General features: G+C 36.3%; 1 protein-coding gene across 1 annotated transcript; it reads left to right on the top strand.

The window, feature by feature from the left end:
* Positions 1-443: 443 nt before the first annotated feature.
* On the top strand, positions 444-10368 carry LOC136759843 (interleukin-13 receptor subunit alpha-1). The gene is made up of 10 exons (XM_066714924.1): positions 444-681; positions 2457-2587; positions 4614-4764; positions 5490-5595; positions 6114-6295; positions 6647-6786; positions 7114-7249; positions 8011-8110; positions 8576-8678; positions 8873-10368. Exons 1-10 carry the CDS (start codon positions 615-617, stop codon positions 8972-8974), a joined length of 1218 nt encoding a protein of 405 aa, XP_066571021.1. The 5' UTR covers positions 444-614; the 3' UTR covers positions 8975-10368.
* The last annotated feature ends 7731 nt before the right edge of the window (positions 10369-18099 follow it).

Below are 18099 nucleotides of genomic sequence, written 5' to 3'. Positions count from 1 at the left end.
ACAATGCTGGTACCTATTTATAGAGTACCTTCCCCAAGGGTGCCACAGCAGTGCCCTGTGGACCTGTGGATCCTCTGGTTATGGGTCCAAACCCCAAAGTATACCTCCATACAGATGCCATCGATCAGTCATTGGTTAATACCTATTCAGGTTCAAAATTAAAAGTGACTGGGAGTAGTAAGGCATGATTTCCAGAATGTATGTGATATCCACTTATTCTATACTTTATAGAATATGAATTTTCTCCAATTCAAATGATGTATTGGATGAGGTATTTAGGTTTATCAGTAATGGTAGTTTAGTGGCAGTAGTAGTAGTATGCATGCATTAGTATAGTACAGTTTTCTGTAATCTGAATAAAATCAAAACAACAAAAAGAAGTTGGCAGGATACCAGCCGGCCATGATCATGCATCAGGCTGAGTCCACGCCCCGAGTGTTTGGTTTCCTCTCTTATCTCACTCGGGCTGCTGCAGTTTCACCCGGGGACGCGGAAACAAGCTGCTCTCACATCAGATACCGAGCAGTTCCTCACACGGATCAATATATCGCCTGTATTTTGCCGATATCGGCCGTGAACCCCGCTTCGTGCCAGCGCGGTGCCGTGCCCTCAGGATGCGCCCCGCTCTCCTGCTGCTGTGCGCCGCCGCGACCGCGCTAGGGTCGGCTGACAACAGGACGGGTGAGTGACCGAGAGGTGCTGTTAGAAATGGCTCTTTCTGTGTATAATTGTGAAAAAGATGAGGTTTGTATCAGGATTGTAATATAAAAAACAAGCAGGAGAAGAAGGGGGGACGAAGTCTCACGAGTATTTACACTGCGCGGATTCCCGACAGTGGCGTCAGGGCTGTGGAGTAATAATTTACCAGAATGGGTGCGTGTGTGTGTGTGTGTGTGTGTGTGTGTGTGTGTGTGTGTGTGTGTGTGTTTAAAGAGGCAGTTCTGTAAATTATACACTATTTAGTTTTACTGTACACATTAGGTACATGTATTAATGCAAATTATTTTTTTTAATAATGAAATGGTAAATAAGGGATATCTGCGCAGCTAAGTTGATTGAAATAAGATTGCATATTCCTGAAGCATAAACAGTAGTCTGTTTTATGTCTCTAGGATAGTCAAATTTATTTCTGTGTATCCAGTATCTTACTTTGCTTCATTACTCTGGTTCATCCATTAAGGTTTTAATGATGGCTTAATAAACAATTGGCACTGACGTGTGTGGATTTAACTAATGTAAATACTGCCACTGTCTGCGGTTGCAAATGCTATATTCGTATTTATTGATGTATGTGAACTTTATTTAAGCAGATAAGTCGCATTGAGGTTTACATCTCTTTTACATGTGAGACAAAAAGGCACCATACATACACCATAAAGTCACACAAAACATACAACATTAGAGGTATGAAGGGATGCTTACACATTATTACAGATTACCCTGTATTGTCAGGTATGATTGTATCCCAGTAGTCTGTTACTTTAGTATCTATGTGTGTTGTAAGAAATTGATCCCAATTAAAGTCTTGGAGAGTATGGAAGTTATCTCAGATTTCTTATTGCCTGGTAAAGACATTCCTTGTGTGGGATTCATTAAGTTAATTTAACAAAGATGTGTGATTTTGAATATAAGGACATTTTTCACTGCTACATAGGCTTTGCACTACAGTGCTGTACCTCTGCTGGCGTCTGACATGTTGTGTGACAGTAATGTCCTACCTGTTAGCAACTGTTGGATGACACCTGACAGAAGGACCTATATGTGACAGGACACAGTGGCATTTCAGAGTTAAGGTTTACAGTGGATAAAATGGACCGGGCCATTAGCTTTATCAGCCAAAACAATGAGATGATCATTTTTAAACCATGGGTATGGAATTAGAGAATACCAAGAGATTCATGAAAGGGTTACATTAATGTTCTTGCTGTGGCTGGTTTATAGCCTGTGTTGGTAAATTGGAAAATATTTTCTTTAGTTAGTAAATTTAAGAAAGATGACATTTTATCCTAGACTAAATGCAGATATGTTTTTAATCAGTAACTAGACCATACAGAATACTTTCTTCTGTTAAGCAGGCTGCGGAGATTTGTTTTAGACTTGAACAACATGTACTAACATGAATATCATTAGTAGTAAATTTAGTCTACCTTAAAAGCTATATGTTGAAGAAGGGAGCAGTGTGAAGTCATGGATATGGACTCCTGAGCGGAGAGTAATGTGTTCAATCCCAGGTGAGGGACACTGCTCTCGCATCCTTGTGCAAGGTATTGCATGTAGTATGTACAAATAACGTGATTTATTTTGAGATAATTGTAGGTCACCCTGGATAAGAGTGTCTGCTAAGAAATAAAGTAAATACAAATCAAATGTACCACTTTCTGTAGATAAATGTTAGAAATACTTAAATGTTTTAGCAAAGCATTTGGAAGTGTCATATTTATGTATTTATTTTGTAGGCAAACTCCCTCCACCAACTAATTTAACCATTGTGTTGAAAAATGACTGCTGTGTGCAGTTAAAATGGAGTCCCCCTGATGGCTTGGACACAAACACCTGTAAGGTCAAGTATGTCGTGGAAGGCAAACAGGTACGTTTCAGATTGTCTACAGTTCAGCTTGGGATTTGTTGGAAAAAGTCGAATTTTTAGCAGAACATATAGGCTTACTGTCTGGGGATTCCTTGGGTGAAGTTGCAATGCACACAGGAATGCCTACTTCTGGTTTAGTTTTTCTGTTTCTGTTTTCTGTTTTACACATCTGACTGCAGCAAATGTCATCATTTGGTTCCATTTGGACCCTGTCTAGATTCCACTAGGCTGGATCGGTATTCAACAAATTCTGTAAAGATTATACTCTAATCTAGTTTCACATAATATCCATTAATCTCCAAATAATTAATACTTTTGGCAGCTATGTCTTAATGTGAGTAGGCTACTGATTTTATCCGCAATGTGGAGTGTTGATTTGATCATAAAAAAAAAAAAAACTTTCCACATTTGCTGTATTTACTGAGCTGACAAAAGTAAAGCATCATGCTCTTCATAATTACATGTGCCACATGTGAGTGAAATTATCATTGAGAGGCATACTTTACTTTAGGTTTATTTACAAATTAAATCAAATATTTTTTTAATTTAGTGTCACATTTAAAATTAGCATAAGTTTTAAAGAATTCTCACAGCACTGGTGTCTATCTGCTTTGAGCATCTACCACATACAGATTAGAATTTTCTGCCTAATTTGCTTACTGGTTTCTCACAGATTCATTATGTAGTATATAGTGTTTAATTTTTTTTAATGATTTCAGCAGACAGTTTTCTTTTTTCTAAACTTGACTCACACTCCTTACCCGGAAAACATTTCCGCTTCGGCCACTTCCAGGCAAAATTTAAAAAAATCTTCATGGAAATTTGTGAATCATGGAACCAGAATCCTTTGGGAATTAAATAGATCAAACTCAAATACACAACTTTGTTGCTTTTAACAATCATTTGTTGTCCTTTGTGCTATGTTAAAAAATAAAATCTAAACCCCCTTTCAACATTATCACCTTTTGTTGCTTTAAAGCCTGAAATAAAAAATAAAATAACATGCATCTATACATCCTACTCCACAACTTCCAAGTGAAATTCATATTTTAGAAACATGTAAAAAAATAAAATAAAAACTGAAATTGGTTGGTTGGAGAAGTGTCCACCCCCTTTTAATAGTAAGCCTACATTAGCTCGGGTATAAGCAATCACCAAATTGCAGTGATTCACATGAGTTCAGGGTAATTTCAGCAGTTCTTGTAGGTTCCCTCTGTTCTGACATGGATTTCAAAGCAAAGACTCAACCAGGAGCACCAAGGAACTCTGGGACAAAGTTATTTAAAAGCACAGATCAGGGGAATGGGAAAAAAAGATCAATGGCCTTGAATATCCCTTGGAGCACAGTCAAGACTATTAGGCATTTATGGCCAAGACTGGATAAAGTGTTCATGTGACAACAATATTCCAAGCACTCCACAAATCTGACCTACATGTTAGGATGGCAAGAAGGAAGCCCACCTTGAATCCCATTTGAAGTATGAACAAAAAAACACTCACGAGATTCTGTAGCCATATGGCATGACTTGAAGATTGCTGTCCATCAATGCTGCCCACAGAACCTGACCGAGCTTTGCCTACACTAGGTGTGCGCGGTTGGCAGAGACCTTTCCCAACAGACTCATAGCTGTCATTTCTGCAAAAGGTGCTTCCACCAATGATTCACTTGGGTGGAGACTTATTTAATTTATTTCAATTATATTTCATTTTTGTATTGTTTTATATATATATATCTATATCTATATATCTTAATGTGGAGAATGGTGTGTAGATAGGTGGTGGTGGGGGATCCTAATTTAAATACATGAACCTCTGTGGCACTGAGGCAAATGTCCAAGGGGGTGTAGAAGTTCTAAAGGCATAACTAGTTACATAACAATGCCTTTGAAAGACAGGCTGAAACCCATGTTATAAGTATACACTTAGAAACAGTCTTACAAATGTGACTGGGCTGACAGATCTATCACTTTAAATGTCTGAAACCATATTTTTTAATGTATTTTCATTTCAAAACTTTGTCTTTTAGCGTTACAGATCATTCTACACCTCTTATGAAGAATGTTTTGATATAACTGGTGGTTTCGAATACAAAGTGAGCACTGTGCCAGATGAAAATAGTGACTGTCAGTCTTGGGATGACAGTGACTGGATAAGAGGATACCTTCCAAAAGCATCAGGTAACATTTATGGCTGGTTTCAAAGACCTACATTTAGGTCCATAAATATTTGGGAACAAACCATAAACCATAAACACCCCAAAAACAAGCAGGAACTAAAGACAGCTGCAGTGCAGGCCTGGCAGAGCATCACCAGGGAAGAAACCCAGCATCTGGTGATGTCTATGGGTCCCAGACTTCAGGCAGTCATTGACTGCAAAGGATTTGCAACCAAGTATTGAAACTCACAATTTAATTAATGATAATGTTAGTTTGTCCAAATACTTTTGGGCCCATAAAATTGGGGGAACTACATATAACAATGGATGTAATTCCTACACCGTTCACCCAATTTGGATGTAACTACCCTCAAATTAAAGATGAAAGTCTACACTTAAAGCAATTATTTCCTTTCAAATCCATTGTGGTGGTGTACAGAACCAAAATAATGACAATTGTGTCAGTATCCAAATATTTATGGACCTAACTGTACATAATAACTTGTCCTGAACATCCTTAACTAATTAAATTAGATAATCACAGTCAGTGAAACAATCCAATAGTTTTATTGACTAAACATTAGTATTGGTATACAAACAAACTTCCTAGCTCATCTTGCATGTTTAATTTGTAAAAGAGCTCTGACATACTAAACTTGATAACATGCCTCACAAGTCATTGAATGCAGTCAAATTACATTTTAATGCATGTAAATGCTCAACTAATTGTTCATTTTTGTATATCAGATCATCTAGCATCAGTGAAAGACTTTGAGTGCTTCATGTATGAGAAGGAACACATAAACTGCACCTGGCTTCCGGAGAACAACCAAATCATCAGCCTGTATTACTGGTTTGTATTGAATGAATGCTTTAATGAAGATGGAAGTGACAAGACATCCCAAGTGTTTCAACTATGTATGCATTTAGAGAGTAATCAGATGGATTATATTCTATATATGCATAATGTAGATTATTTTGTTTCTTAATTATGCTGAAGCTTTTTCAGCTTGTCATTGTGTCCTCACAATTGTGACTATAGAGCACTAAAATATAAAAATTACAAATGCACCATTAAATGGTTCTACAGTATCAAAATCTTGGTCAGCCCAATTCATATTATTATTATTATTATTATTATTATTATTATTATTATTATTATTATTATTATTATTATTTATTTTTAGCACTCACTATGGTCTACCTGAAAATTAAAAAAAATAATTTGAAAGCGGAGCTATCTGGAGTACAATATTTTGACTTATATCGTGTGGCTGTTTATATTTAACATTAAAATACAGTAGTAAACACAGAATAATTATGATGTATGACATTTTGAGCTTATACTAATGTTTGTTTTATTTTCCTCAGGCGAAATGTGTCAAATGTTCAGTCATGCAAGACGTATATTGACAAAGATAATGTCAAGAGAGGATGTCACTTAAACCGTAACTTCACAGCCAACCTTCAGACTTTCTTTGTTCTTGTTAATGGAACACTGGACTCGAATCCTGTTAGAGTAATGTGCCTTGAAGTGATTCCAGTCAACATAGGTAATGTTTATTTTTAAGTTAGAAATATCTCAACTTTAAACTATTGTGTATTTCAGGTTTAAGAAATACATATCTTAAATTATATATAAGTCACCAAGACAATCATTTAACCTTTTTAATTGCCTGATGACAGAGAAAAACATGTACCTTGTTTTTAACACCATTTATATTACTTTAGCAGAAAGTTGGTTAAAGATCATGGTTTATTAAGTATGTCACAAAATAGAACACAGTTACTAAATAACTTTAGCAGCTTAAAGGTTAAATGTTTCGGTCTCTGCTCTAAAACATATTAATCTAAATGAGATCCTAAAATGAACAACCCATGTAAACCATTTTTTTCTTGAACAGTGAGGGTACCAAGTCCACAAATCCGAATCAAAGAGAAAGATGAGACGTTGCTCATTGAATGGGAGTCACCTAAAAGTTTCAAGGCTGACTGCTGGAGTTATAATTTACAATACAAATACAGTCAATCAAACAAGTGGTTGGTAAGCTGCAATACATTCTCATTGTCTTCCAAATATTCTGCATCTAGCAGAAACAAAGTGGTACATGGCTCATTTTAATAAATTCACTCCCATGTATGATCTTATTAATCAGAAACCTTCTAAGATCTAAGATACATAAATTATTTCTCTCTGCTTGATCAGCACAAAAGTATGTTAAATCAAACTCATTAGGGGTTATTGTGTAAGTCGTTCTGGACAAGGGCGTCTGCTAAGAAATAAATAATTACATTTTGGACTATAAGCTATTGTTTTCAACAAATTTCAACAATTTAATAAAGAGGACTAAGTGAGATGTTGCTTTTTTAGGAAAATGCAGTTGGCCCAGTGACACATACTTCAATCCCCTATGATCAACGGTATAAATACACTGTTAAACTGAAGGCAATATACAAGGCTGACTGTGGAGAAGGGGGTAGTGAATGGAGTAAAGAGGAACACTATGGTAATTTTTTTATTTTCTGGTTAATTGAGTTTGCCATTGTTCTTCCATATAGGAAAACAAATACTTATTTTTTCTTAAAGAACTTATATTTTGTATACATATATATTGCTTATGCTTATTTGTTTAAAACTATGAATAACTACAGAGACCTTTTGTCAGTGAACGGTTAACCTTCATTCTTGAAAGTGGTTTACAATACAACTCCTTGTATTTTCCTGGACATAACAAAATAGAAATGTTTCTCTATAATATACGTACTGTTATATTTTTGTCAAAGTAACTAAGAATTCAATGTTTGATCAATTAAATTTCATTGTATTTCATTTGAGTCCATTTTACCATGATTGCACCACTGTTTGAGGTAATAGTTACATATGTACATGGGCGTGGTTATCAAAATATAACTATTACTGTTATCCAGGTACTGTTAAGCAAAACCCTGTATGGTAAGGATTAACATTCTGTACTATGAAACAGGGATTCATTAGTAACTAATGTGATCAGATACAAGCCCTGCTGGTGATTGTAAGAAAATGAAAGCAGATAATTTGCAGATTTCCCACAGCTCTAATTGGAGGCACAGGTCCCCAATTATAGTGTTCACGAAACTGCTTTTTAATAGTTATGTGGTTGAGATTCAGTTTACATCCCAATTAATAGATTCAAGACTCTAATTTATTTTGCCTTAGAGAAAGTAGCTCAATGACTATTAAGACCAATGTTACAATTGTTTTGCTTTTTTGTTTTGTTGTGAATGTCAGGTAATGAAGAATCCACAGACTGGTCCATGCACATCGCTCTCATTTCTATTCCACTGTTGGTTACGGCAGCAGCTATAACTCTCCTCATCTACCTCAAAAGGTAAATAGCCAGGTCATGTGCAAATGTATGTAAAAAGCCTCCTTCATACAAGTTTACCTTACACTTTGGAACTATATTTATCTAATGATTTTTGCACTTATAACATGGTTCCATGCGGTTAAACATGCATTCACTGTGTTTTATGGTTTTGTGGGAATGCCATGATATACCATAATACATATGTTTACTATAGTAAACCATGGTTTTCTCATGGTCCAATGTGGTAAAACACAGTTTAGGCATGTTGACCCCATAGAAAACATCTTAATTGTTTTGCAAACCTTAAATCAAATCTAAAGAAAAGTTCTATTAATATGTATTTTCAATTTCTTTCCAGTTAGTTTTGAGTTGTCCACACAAAGTTTTTTCCCCACAATAAGACTCATTCAGGCTGTTAGTGAAGTCAATAATTGATATATGTGTCTTAGTGTTAGCTGATATCACTGTTATTCTCTTTGTTTGAAGGCTTCGGGTACTGATTCTGCCTGACATCCCTGATCCCAGCGCCATCTTCAAAGTGGTCGCCAAAAGTGATGGTCGGTTTATGCCAATGCCTTTTCAGACATGGGTATGTACATAAATATAATTTTGTTGTTGTTGTTGTTGTTGTGTTGAACAGCAAGCTATTCAAAATTGTTATTTGTTGTTTTTTGTCAGGTAAAATTTACCAGCAAAACACTGTGTGGTATTTCAGCTATGTGGTAAGACAAGTTTATATCTGAAACGTAAGAGTTCCTAAGTGTTGCTTTTCTTCCCTCCCAGGCTACGAGTAAGGAAAAGGAATATGATTTGTTTGAACCCAAAGATGAAGATGTGTCTCAGTTGGTGGTGGAACAGGTGCCCGAGTGTGCGCAGGATAAATAACGCACGAGACCCCAGGAACAGCACACGTCAACTTTTCATGTGTGACATCTTGTAACTCAGAATCATGTCATTTTCTCAGGGAGACTCTGCTACATAGGAAACGAGTCAAACATTGGGATCAGGTATTTCCAACAGAACTCCAGTCTGACTACAGATTTCATAAATTAATTGGACCCTTTCCTCCCTGGAAATCTAGGAAAAAATAAGAGAGAGGATCTCCTGAAGACTGCTCTTAGGATCAAAATGTCAATGCCTTCTTGTATACATCTAACATTTTTAATTGACGTAGAAAACACTCCTGTCTGGTTCCTGAGAGCTCGGCCAGGATAGTGAAAGTAAAAAGGACAATTAAACATTCAGGCGTTGCCTTTTGTTAAATGGTGTGCTAAATTGACCTCCACAATCAAACAGATTATCTTACAGCACAACTGCAGCTTGTATGCTATGTCAAAGGAAGTTTATTAATTGTGTTTATTAATATGTTGTCAATTATGTTACAGACAATGTATGACCTTTGAAAACATTCAGCATATTGCTCAGGTTTCACAAAGTAGGTATTCATTTGCGGTAAATTGAGCGACAGAACAGTGTATAAGCTTTTGGAAGTGTGCTGCAACAGTTTTATATAGCAGTATCTTATTCAACAGGTGCCATAATTTATAAGGCTAGCCCAAGTTTTGTACATAGTAGGTATGAATGGCATATTGTCATTTTGATCATATCAAAAAGGACTTTATGACTGAATTTTTAGGCAGACAATTTTCAGAAGATGTATGCAAATATATCTTTGGCATTCATTTGCACAAATTTTCATTTGGCATGAAAATCAAGATCAATAAAATGACTGGGAACAGCACTTTTCCAATAACGCACAGACTCCCCTTAAACACTAATGCAATCAATTTTTCAACATAATTTGTGAAAATATCATAATAATAAGCTACTGAATACATGAACTAATAATTCATACAATTTTGTTTTAAGAATGCTACTCTCAAACTGTGAGAAAGCTCTGTTGGGAATAGGGATTCATATCTCCCTAAAAATGGTTGTAAATGAAAAGAAGGAAGATCATGCAAATCTTTCAAACTGTAAAACACGGGTTTTGTCAGCCATTCTCCTTCATCAGAGGTTAGTGCCGTTTCTCTTGGTGCATCGTTGGCGGCTTAGTGTAATGATAAACATCCTTATCCCTACCAGAATGAGTTTAATTTCCTGTTAAATTTAAATGTATTTACACAACGAAGGTTGAGCAGTTCTACGCTAGTACTTTCCAGGAAGCGGACCTTTTTTCTTTTTTCTTTTTTGTTTAATGATAGATTTATAAGGGAGTGTAACTGTAAAAATGTTAGTGACAAATGTATTGTAAAATAAATGCAGTTTTTTCAAGTGTTGTGCTATATGAGAAAACAATGTTTTGTATATATTCATTTAATAAACAACTGTTCACTATCTGTTTAAAAAGCAAAATAACAAAAGTAAAGATGTTTTATATATTATATATAATTTATAGTTTTAACATACCTGTATATAAAGCACATTAATATAATACTTAACAGAATAATCACTTGTTGTAAATTTCTATATACAGACAGCTATAAATATGGTGTGTTCATATTTTATTAAAAATAAAGATTTAAGAGACAAATATATAAAAGCTTTTTTCCAATACAATATTTGTATCATTATTCATGATGGCCAACATTTTTGCATTAACCTTGTATTATTCACAGTACTATAGTGAAGCAAAAACTTTGGCCATCATTGCAATTTTAAGAATTCTTTGATGTTGTTGCCATTATTTCCCTAACTTGATACCTTGATGCTTTCTTGACACGGGAGCTGAATACATTTTTTGGTGAGCTGCTCAATTCTTTCTATACTGCAAGACAGAGCATTGAATGGTGTTACTTTCTGGTTATTTGCATTGCAGGCCAGTGCAGAAGTGCTGTTTAGAGGATTATAAAGGTGTCTCATGCTTATTCTCCAGGCAGCCACATCTGATGATTGGTTTAATATTGAAAACTGTGCTTAAGGACGTTCAGAGTAATATAGACTTGAAAAATGAGATGTAAGGAATTGTATTCAATATGACCTTGAAGTTGCATCCGGATGTTGTTAACCATTTCTGCAGCAGGCTGGTGTGCTATGGGGGGCACTGTAAAGCAGTGACTCAAACCCCCTCCACATCAAAGGATACCCGACTACATCTGGTGACTATGACCTCCTCTGCTGGAAGATCACCTTTCACAATTACTAAAGGTACTTTCACAACTTTCACAACAGATTATAACGTCCCTTTGGGTTCTGTCTCAACACTCACAGAACGGGTAGTTCCTGTCTGGTGAGCTACAAGCTAAGTAGTATTGTATATTTGGAGCTGTTTCTTGCACAGACTGGAACATGTTTTGGGCTTTATTTAAATATACTTTATATTTTTCCTTGACTGACTAGGGAATGTACCAAAAATATGTAATTTTAGTATTCATGAATAGAGTTAGGAAAGGGGTGTGTTAACAATGTCTGGCAGTCATAACATATAATGGCAGTCCAAAGTTCAAACAGCTTTGTTGTTTTCAAGGCTGAATCTGAGTTCAACAAACTCATTGATACTCATTGACAATTACGTATAGTTTAATTTACAATTTAATGTAAATTAATTACTGATTAATATTGTTACAAAGGAAGGGTGAGAATACTTTTGACTGCAGTTGAATGTAATATTTGTTGTGGGATTGGTATTTACATGAATAAAAGCCTGTCAATGTTTACATTGTTTGTACAGCATTTCCCTTTAAACCTGGGGAAATGCCAGGTTTTTTGTGTGACCTTCTGACTTCTGCAAAACCTGGTCAATAGGAACCACAGGATGCTTTGCCTTGTGGAGGGTAATTTTAAACTATTTTTAAATGTAAAACTCATTTTGTAGGCTGTCAACACTTGTTCCTTGAGGAAGTTTTGCACTCTTAATACACTAGAATGACAGTGTGACCTTTAGTAAAGACACAGCATTTTAAATTATATAGCTCATTAGAAATCTGCATTTTTCAATTAGTAAAAAAAGGTGAGAGGAGGCCATTCAACACTACTAGTAGAAGTATTGAAATTGAGGAGCCATTTAGTAAAGATATTCTAACTGTAAAGTTTGTCTGCACTGGAGGGTACAACCTGTGATGTATTCATTACTTTGCCTGCCAGTGCATGTGCTGCCAATCTTTTAAAATCTGCAATATTTTACAGATCCTGACAAGTAATAATATAATGTGATATTGATATATTCATTAAAACCCTTTAAATGTGTTGCATCTATCCTAAATGCTTTCAATTGTATCACTTAGATTTTTTTGAGAACTGTTTATGTATTGACTCCTTTCTGTCTATGTCTTGGAGTTGACAAGTTAGCACCCTGCTGGGCTTTCTGCCTCTTGAAAAAAACATGCCCCTAGATAGTTACACACTCGTTTCACAGGTTAATCTTCAATTTTCTCAGACTGTTGTCTCCTCCAAGTCATAATTATAGTACAGAGAGAGGAAATAAATAGGTTTCTGCCCCCTCACAATGTAACAATAAACTGAATTGATTGGAGACTGTGACTCTTTTGCATTGCCTATCTGTCTGTGCTCTTGTGTCCAGTGCTCCTATTCTCTAATAATGTTCCATAACCCTGCATTTGTTCTTAGGAATACAAATTTCAAGTGCAATTAAAAGTGACATTGTTTAATGTGAAAATATGGGGAATTCTATACCAATTCTAACAAATAAGTATATATTCCAAATGTTTTAGCATTTCCAAATAAACAACTTCAGGAACACTCAGCAGTAGCTTTGACAGCCGACAAGATGCACACATTTGCACACATTTAATAATTTGAATCCAAATGTTTACACCTTATACATCACAGCATGTTGATGTTTGTTAGTCTTAATTTAGAATATGCATCTTCCTGTTTGGATAGCTCTGCTGATTTTTATTTTTTAATCCACATTGCCACCTGCTGTCAATAGAAGTATGGCACTTGATTTTTGCTAGCAGAGTTCATGGTCTAAAAATACATTACTTAAACCATGAATAGTCGGAATGTACATATATTTTGATTTATTTTAAATTAAGTACGAATTTGAATGTGATGTGTACTTATAGCAACATTTCACTAGTGCTTTGGTTTATATGTTAAGATAACGTACATTTTCCAAAACTGGAACCAGTCAACTGGATTAACTGCCAAATGTATGTATATAATACATGTATATCATAGATAACATTAACATGCCATACAGAAGATCTTACAGAACCGCAGTGTATACATTTGTTACTTCTTGTTTTATTCTCTAAAGATAGACAACAAGTTAATTTTGGGACCAAGATCTCACTTTAACTTTTTCAGCTGTTCCTTACAGAAGGAATTTTTATCACCTCTTAGCTTGCTCTTCTAACCAGTTCTATCTTTGGTGCAGCTTACTAACATACAATTATGCTGTGGTTTTCTGATGCAATGCACACAAAACTGGGTGGTTTCAAATCACAGATCTTTTCAAGCTGAAATGTAGCCCTGGCAAGGAGATGTGAGCAGCCAGGACACGGTGGCTAGGGCTGGCCTTTTCCAAGAGGGAAAACTGAGCCTTTAAAGAGCAAGTTTCCACCTTGAGACCTCTCTGAAAACTGTTCTTAGGCATTTACTTGTATGTGTATATTGTTAAAAACAAACAAACAAAAAAGAAATTACTGAAAATGACATGCCACAATGAGGATTTTATTAAAAGTCTTTTGACAGTTTTAGGCCTCTGTACCTTTTATTATTAGTTATTTTATTAACTGCCATTAGATCAAATAGTACCCAATCCAAAGTGGTATAAGAATACTTTTCTATCAAGTGTTTTTTCATAACCCATGTCACTTATGCAAAAAATTATATTCTGGGTCACTGTTCCTTTTCTAGGCAGGTTTGAAAGATTTATAAATCCATACATGTCTGTCTTGAGATCTATAGTCCAATACACTGTGAGAGATATCAGTAAAATAAACAACATCAGTTCTATGGAGTAGCTTTTTTTGCATAGATTGATATGACATTAATACTGATGTGTGTATACACTCACCTAAAGGATTATTAGGAACACCATACTAATACTGTGTTTGACCCCCTTTCGCCTTCAGAACTGCCTTAATTCTACGTGGCATTGATTCAACAAGGTGCTGAAAGCATTCTTTAGAAATGTTGGCCCATATTGATAGGACAGCATCTCGCAGTTGATGGAGATTTGTGGGATGCACATCCAGGGCACGAAGCTCCCGTTCCACCACATCCCAAAGATGCTCTATTGGGTTGAGATCTGGTGACTGTGGGGGCCAGTTTAGTACAGTGAACTCATTGTCATGTTCAAGAAACCAATTTGAAATGATCCGACCTTTGTGACATGGTGCATTATCCTGCTGGAAGTAGCCATCAGAGGATGGGTACATGGTGGTCATAAAGGGATGGACATGGTCAGAAACAATGCTCAGGTAGGCCGTGGCATTTAAACGATGCCCAATTGGCACTAAGGGGCCTAAAGTGTGCCAAGAAAACATCCCCCACACCATTACACCACCACCACCAGACTGCACAGTGGTAACAAGGCATGATGGATCCATATTCTCATTCTGTTTACGCCAAATTCTGACTCTACCATCTGAATGTCTCAACAGAAATGGAGACTCATCAGACCAGGCAACATTTTTCCAGTCTTCAACTGTCCAATTGTGGTGAGCTTGTGCAAATTGTAGCCTCTTTTTCCTATTTGTAGTGGAGATGAGTGGTACCCGGTGGGGTCTTCTGCTGTTGTAGCCCATCCGCCTCAAGGTTGTACGTGTTGTGGCTTCACAAATGCTTTGCTGCATACCTCGGTTGTAACGAGTGGTTATTTCAGTCAAAGTTGCTCTTCTATCAGCTTGAATCAGTCGGCCCATTCTCCTCTGACCTCTAGCATCAACAACGCATTTTCGCCCACAGGACTGCCGCATACTGGATGTTTTTCCCTTTTCACACCATTCTTCGTAAACCCTAGAAATGGTTGTGCGTGAAAATCCCAGTAACTGAGCAGATTGTGAAATACTCAGACCGGCCCGTCTGGCACCAACAACCATGCCACGCTCAAAATTGCTTAAATCACCTTTCTTTCCCATTCAGACATTCAGTTTGGAGTTCAGGAGATTGTCTTGACCAGGACCACACCCCTAAATGCATTGAAGCAACTGCCATGTGATTGGTTGGTTAGATAATTGCATTAATGAGAAATTGAACAGGTGTTCCTAATAATCCTTTAGGTGAGTGTATATATATCAGTTTATTATTATTATTATTATTATTATTATTATTAGACATATTTAATAGGTAGCTTCACATTTTCCTTGTTGCTATGTCTCCTTTGGCCAGAAGATGGCGATAAAGGTAATCCCATTTGTTTCATGTACTGAAGATTTACCACATCACTTGCTTTAAATGGTCATCACGTTGATATATTTTATGCAGCATCTTTTGTTTTGAAATGTTCTATGGTGGTATGCCTCCTGTTGCAATCTAGGGATTACAATCACAAAATAGTCATTGTATATAGACATCTCTGCTGTGTAGCTGAGATTTGGAAAACCTAAATGGCATGATTGTTTCACCATATCAATGTAACAATGCATCAGTTTAAGAACCCTTTGTCCTTTTCCGATTTATTTGCTACTGTACTTGATATCTCTTCAATTTACTTTGCCAAGTTTTAAACATTTCCAAGTTGTTAAGGCTGTCAGATGCTAATTTTCAGTATTGGCAGGCAATGCTTAGCCCAGTCTACCCTGACATCTTAATACAGTTTTCCAGCTACCTGTTTTATCTTGTATTTATGGGATTCTTGCTAAATGGTTGAATGTTTTGTTTTGTTCATTACCAGTGCAATCTTTAACTGATAAGAAAGATTATTCCCCATTTCTGCGTCTGAAAATCATTCTGCTTTCTCATCCGAATATATTTTTGACATTAAAGCACACATTAGGTTTGTATTTTTGCATTGCCCATATTCACTAATGTAACTAAACATGTCATAAAAGATCAGACATTCCTCTTAACCATGTTTTAAACAAGCAACAGGGGGTTAATATTGTATTCATTCTTAAAACAAAATAAAAATGAATTGGAAATACAATGGTTTCAATGTATAGTTTACAATTAAAAATACAGCACAGATTGCTGTTAATATTTTATTTATCAGTAATGTCCTTGATGCCAAACCAAATCTTCTCTCAGATGCTCAGACACAATGTAACTAATAATCTTCACTCACTATATGTGCTACAAAAGTAAATAGGCCACTGCATACTTTCACATTGAAAACAAAGATCATGTAATTTTGTATTTAAAATATTATGGGTATGCCTATTTTGATCTCAGATTTACATCGTTTTACCAATGTGAAGGAATTACTCTCATTTTTATAATTTTTTAGATAGAATCTAGTTACAGGTCTAGCACATTTATCTTGAGTATGTTAAGTATTTTTTTATGAAAGATGAACACAACTCATTGTTTTGTTTTCAGCTAATTCATATTATTCACATGCAACCCATATTTGTTTAATATTGTTGCAGAGTTACCTCGAGCAAAATGTCCCTTCTCAAACTGAAATCAAACATTTTCAAGCATCTTCAATTTCTAAATAATTTGTGTTGATTTTTTTGAAGCAGCTAAAGCTTATGCTACATAAACAAATGTGACTGGAGTGCCCAAGAAAGTAATACATGGCAAAAACAGTCTTTTGAGATTGGGAGGGAACTACATGTCTGATGTCTTGAAATTAGATTGAATCTGTTCAGAAAATTATTCATACTTGTTCAGATATCATTTAAAATTAGTAAATGGTTGTTGAATTCTTAATCAGCATATTCAGTATAGTCTGGAAGTGAAGATATGTTCAGTTATTTTAGGGTGTTATTAAACTATGGATTATATATTATATATAAAAAGACAATTTTCCTATATTCATGTATGTGTGTGAATATGCATGCTTGCAAATATTTATATTATTATATTTGCACACACAAACACATAAATATCTATCATCACCCTATATCAATCCACTGCTGGATGAAGGCCTCCCAAAGATGTTTCCACTGTTTTGATCTACAGCGTCCCTTTTCCAGCCAAAACTCACATCATATACATACATCAATCAGCCATAACATTATGACCACCTGCCTAATATTGTGTAGGTCCCCCTTTTGCCGCCAAAACAGCACTGACCCGTCGAGGCATGGACTCCACTAGACCTCTGAAGGTGTACTGTGGTATCTGGCACCAAGACGTTAGCAGCAGATCCTTTAAGTCCTGTAAGTTGCGAGGTGGGGCCTCCATGGATCGGACTTGTTTGTCAAGCACATCCCACAGATGCTCGATTGGATTGAGATCTGGGGAATTTGGAGGCCAAGTCAACACCTTGAACTCGTGATTCATCAGACCAGGCCACCTTCTTCCATTGCTCTGTGGTCCAGTTCTGATGCTCACGTACCCATTGTAGGCGCTTTCGGCAGTGGACGGGTCAGCATGGGCACCCAGACTGGTCTGCGGCTACGCAGCCCCATACGCAACAAACTGCGATGCACTGTGTGTTCTGACACCTTTCTATCAGAACCAGCATTCACTTTTTCAGCGATTTGAGCTACAGTAGCTCGTCTGTTGGATCGGACCACACGGGCCAGCCTTCGCTCACCACGTGCATCAATGAGCCTTGGCCACCATTTTTTCCTTCCTTGGACCACTTTTGTTAGGTACTGACCACTGCAGACCGGGAACACCCCACAAGAGCTGCAGTTTTGGAGATGCTCTGACCCAGTCGTCTAGCCATCACAATTTGGCCCTTGTCAAAGTTGCTCAGATCCTTACGCTTGCCCATTTTTCCTGCTTCTAACGCATCAACTTTGAGGACAAAATGTTCACTTGCTGCCTAATATATCCCACCCACTGACAGGTGCCATGATAACGAGATTATCAGTGTTATTCACTTCACCTGTCAGTGGTCATAATGTTATGGCTGATCAGTGTATGTATGCATTAATGTATATGTACACACACTGTATTGCTATGCATTAGGATAGTCAAAAATG

This window comes from Amia ocellicauda, chromosome 10, assembly GCF_036373705.1.
Source record: "Amia ocellicauda isolate fAmiCal2 chromosome 10, fAmiCal2.hap1, whole genome shotgun sequence".
Classification (NCBI taxonomy): domain Eukaryota; kingdom Metazoa; phylum Chordata; class Actinopteri; order Amiiformes; family Amiidae; genus Amia; species Amia ocellicauda.
Note: the sequence above shows the minus strand (reverse complement) of the source record. Positions and strands in the feature narration are given on the sequence as shown.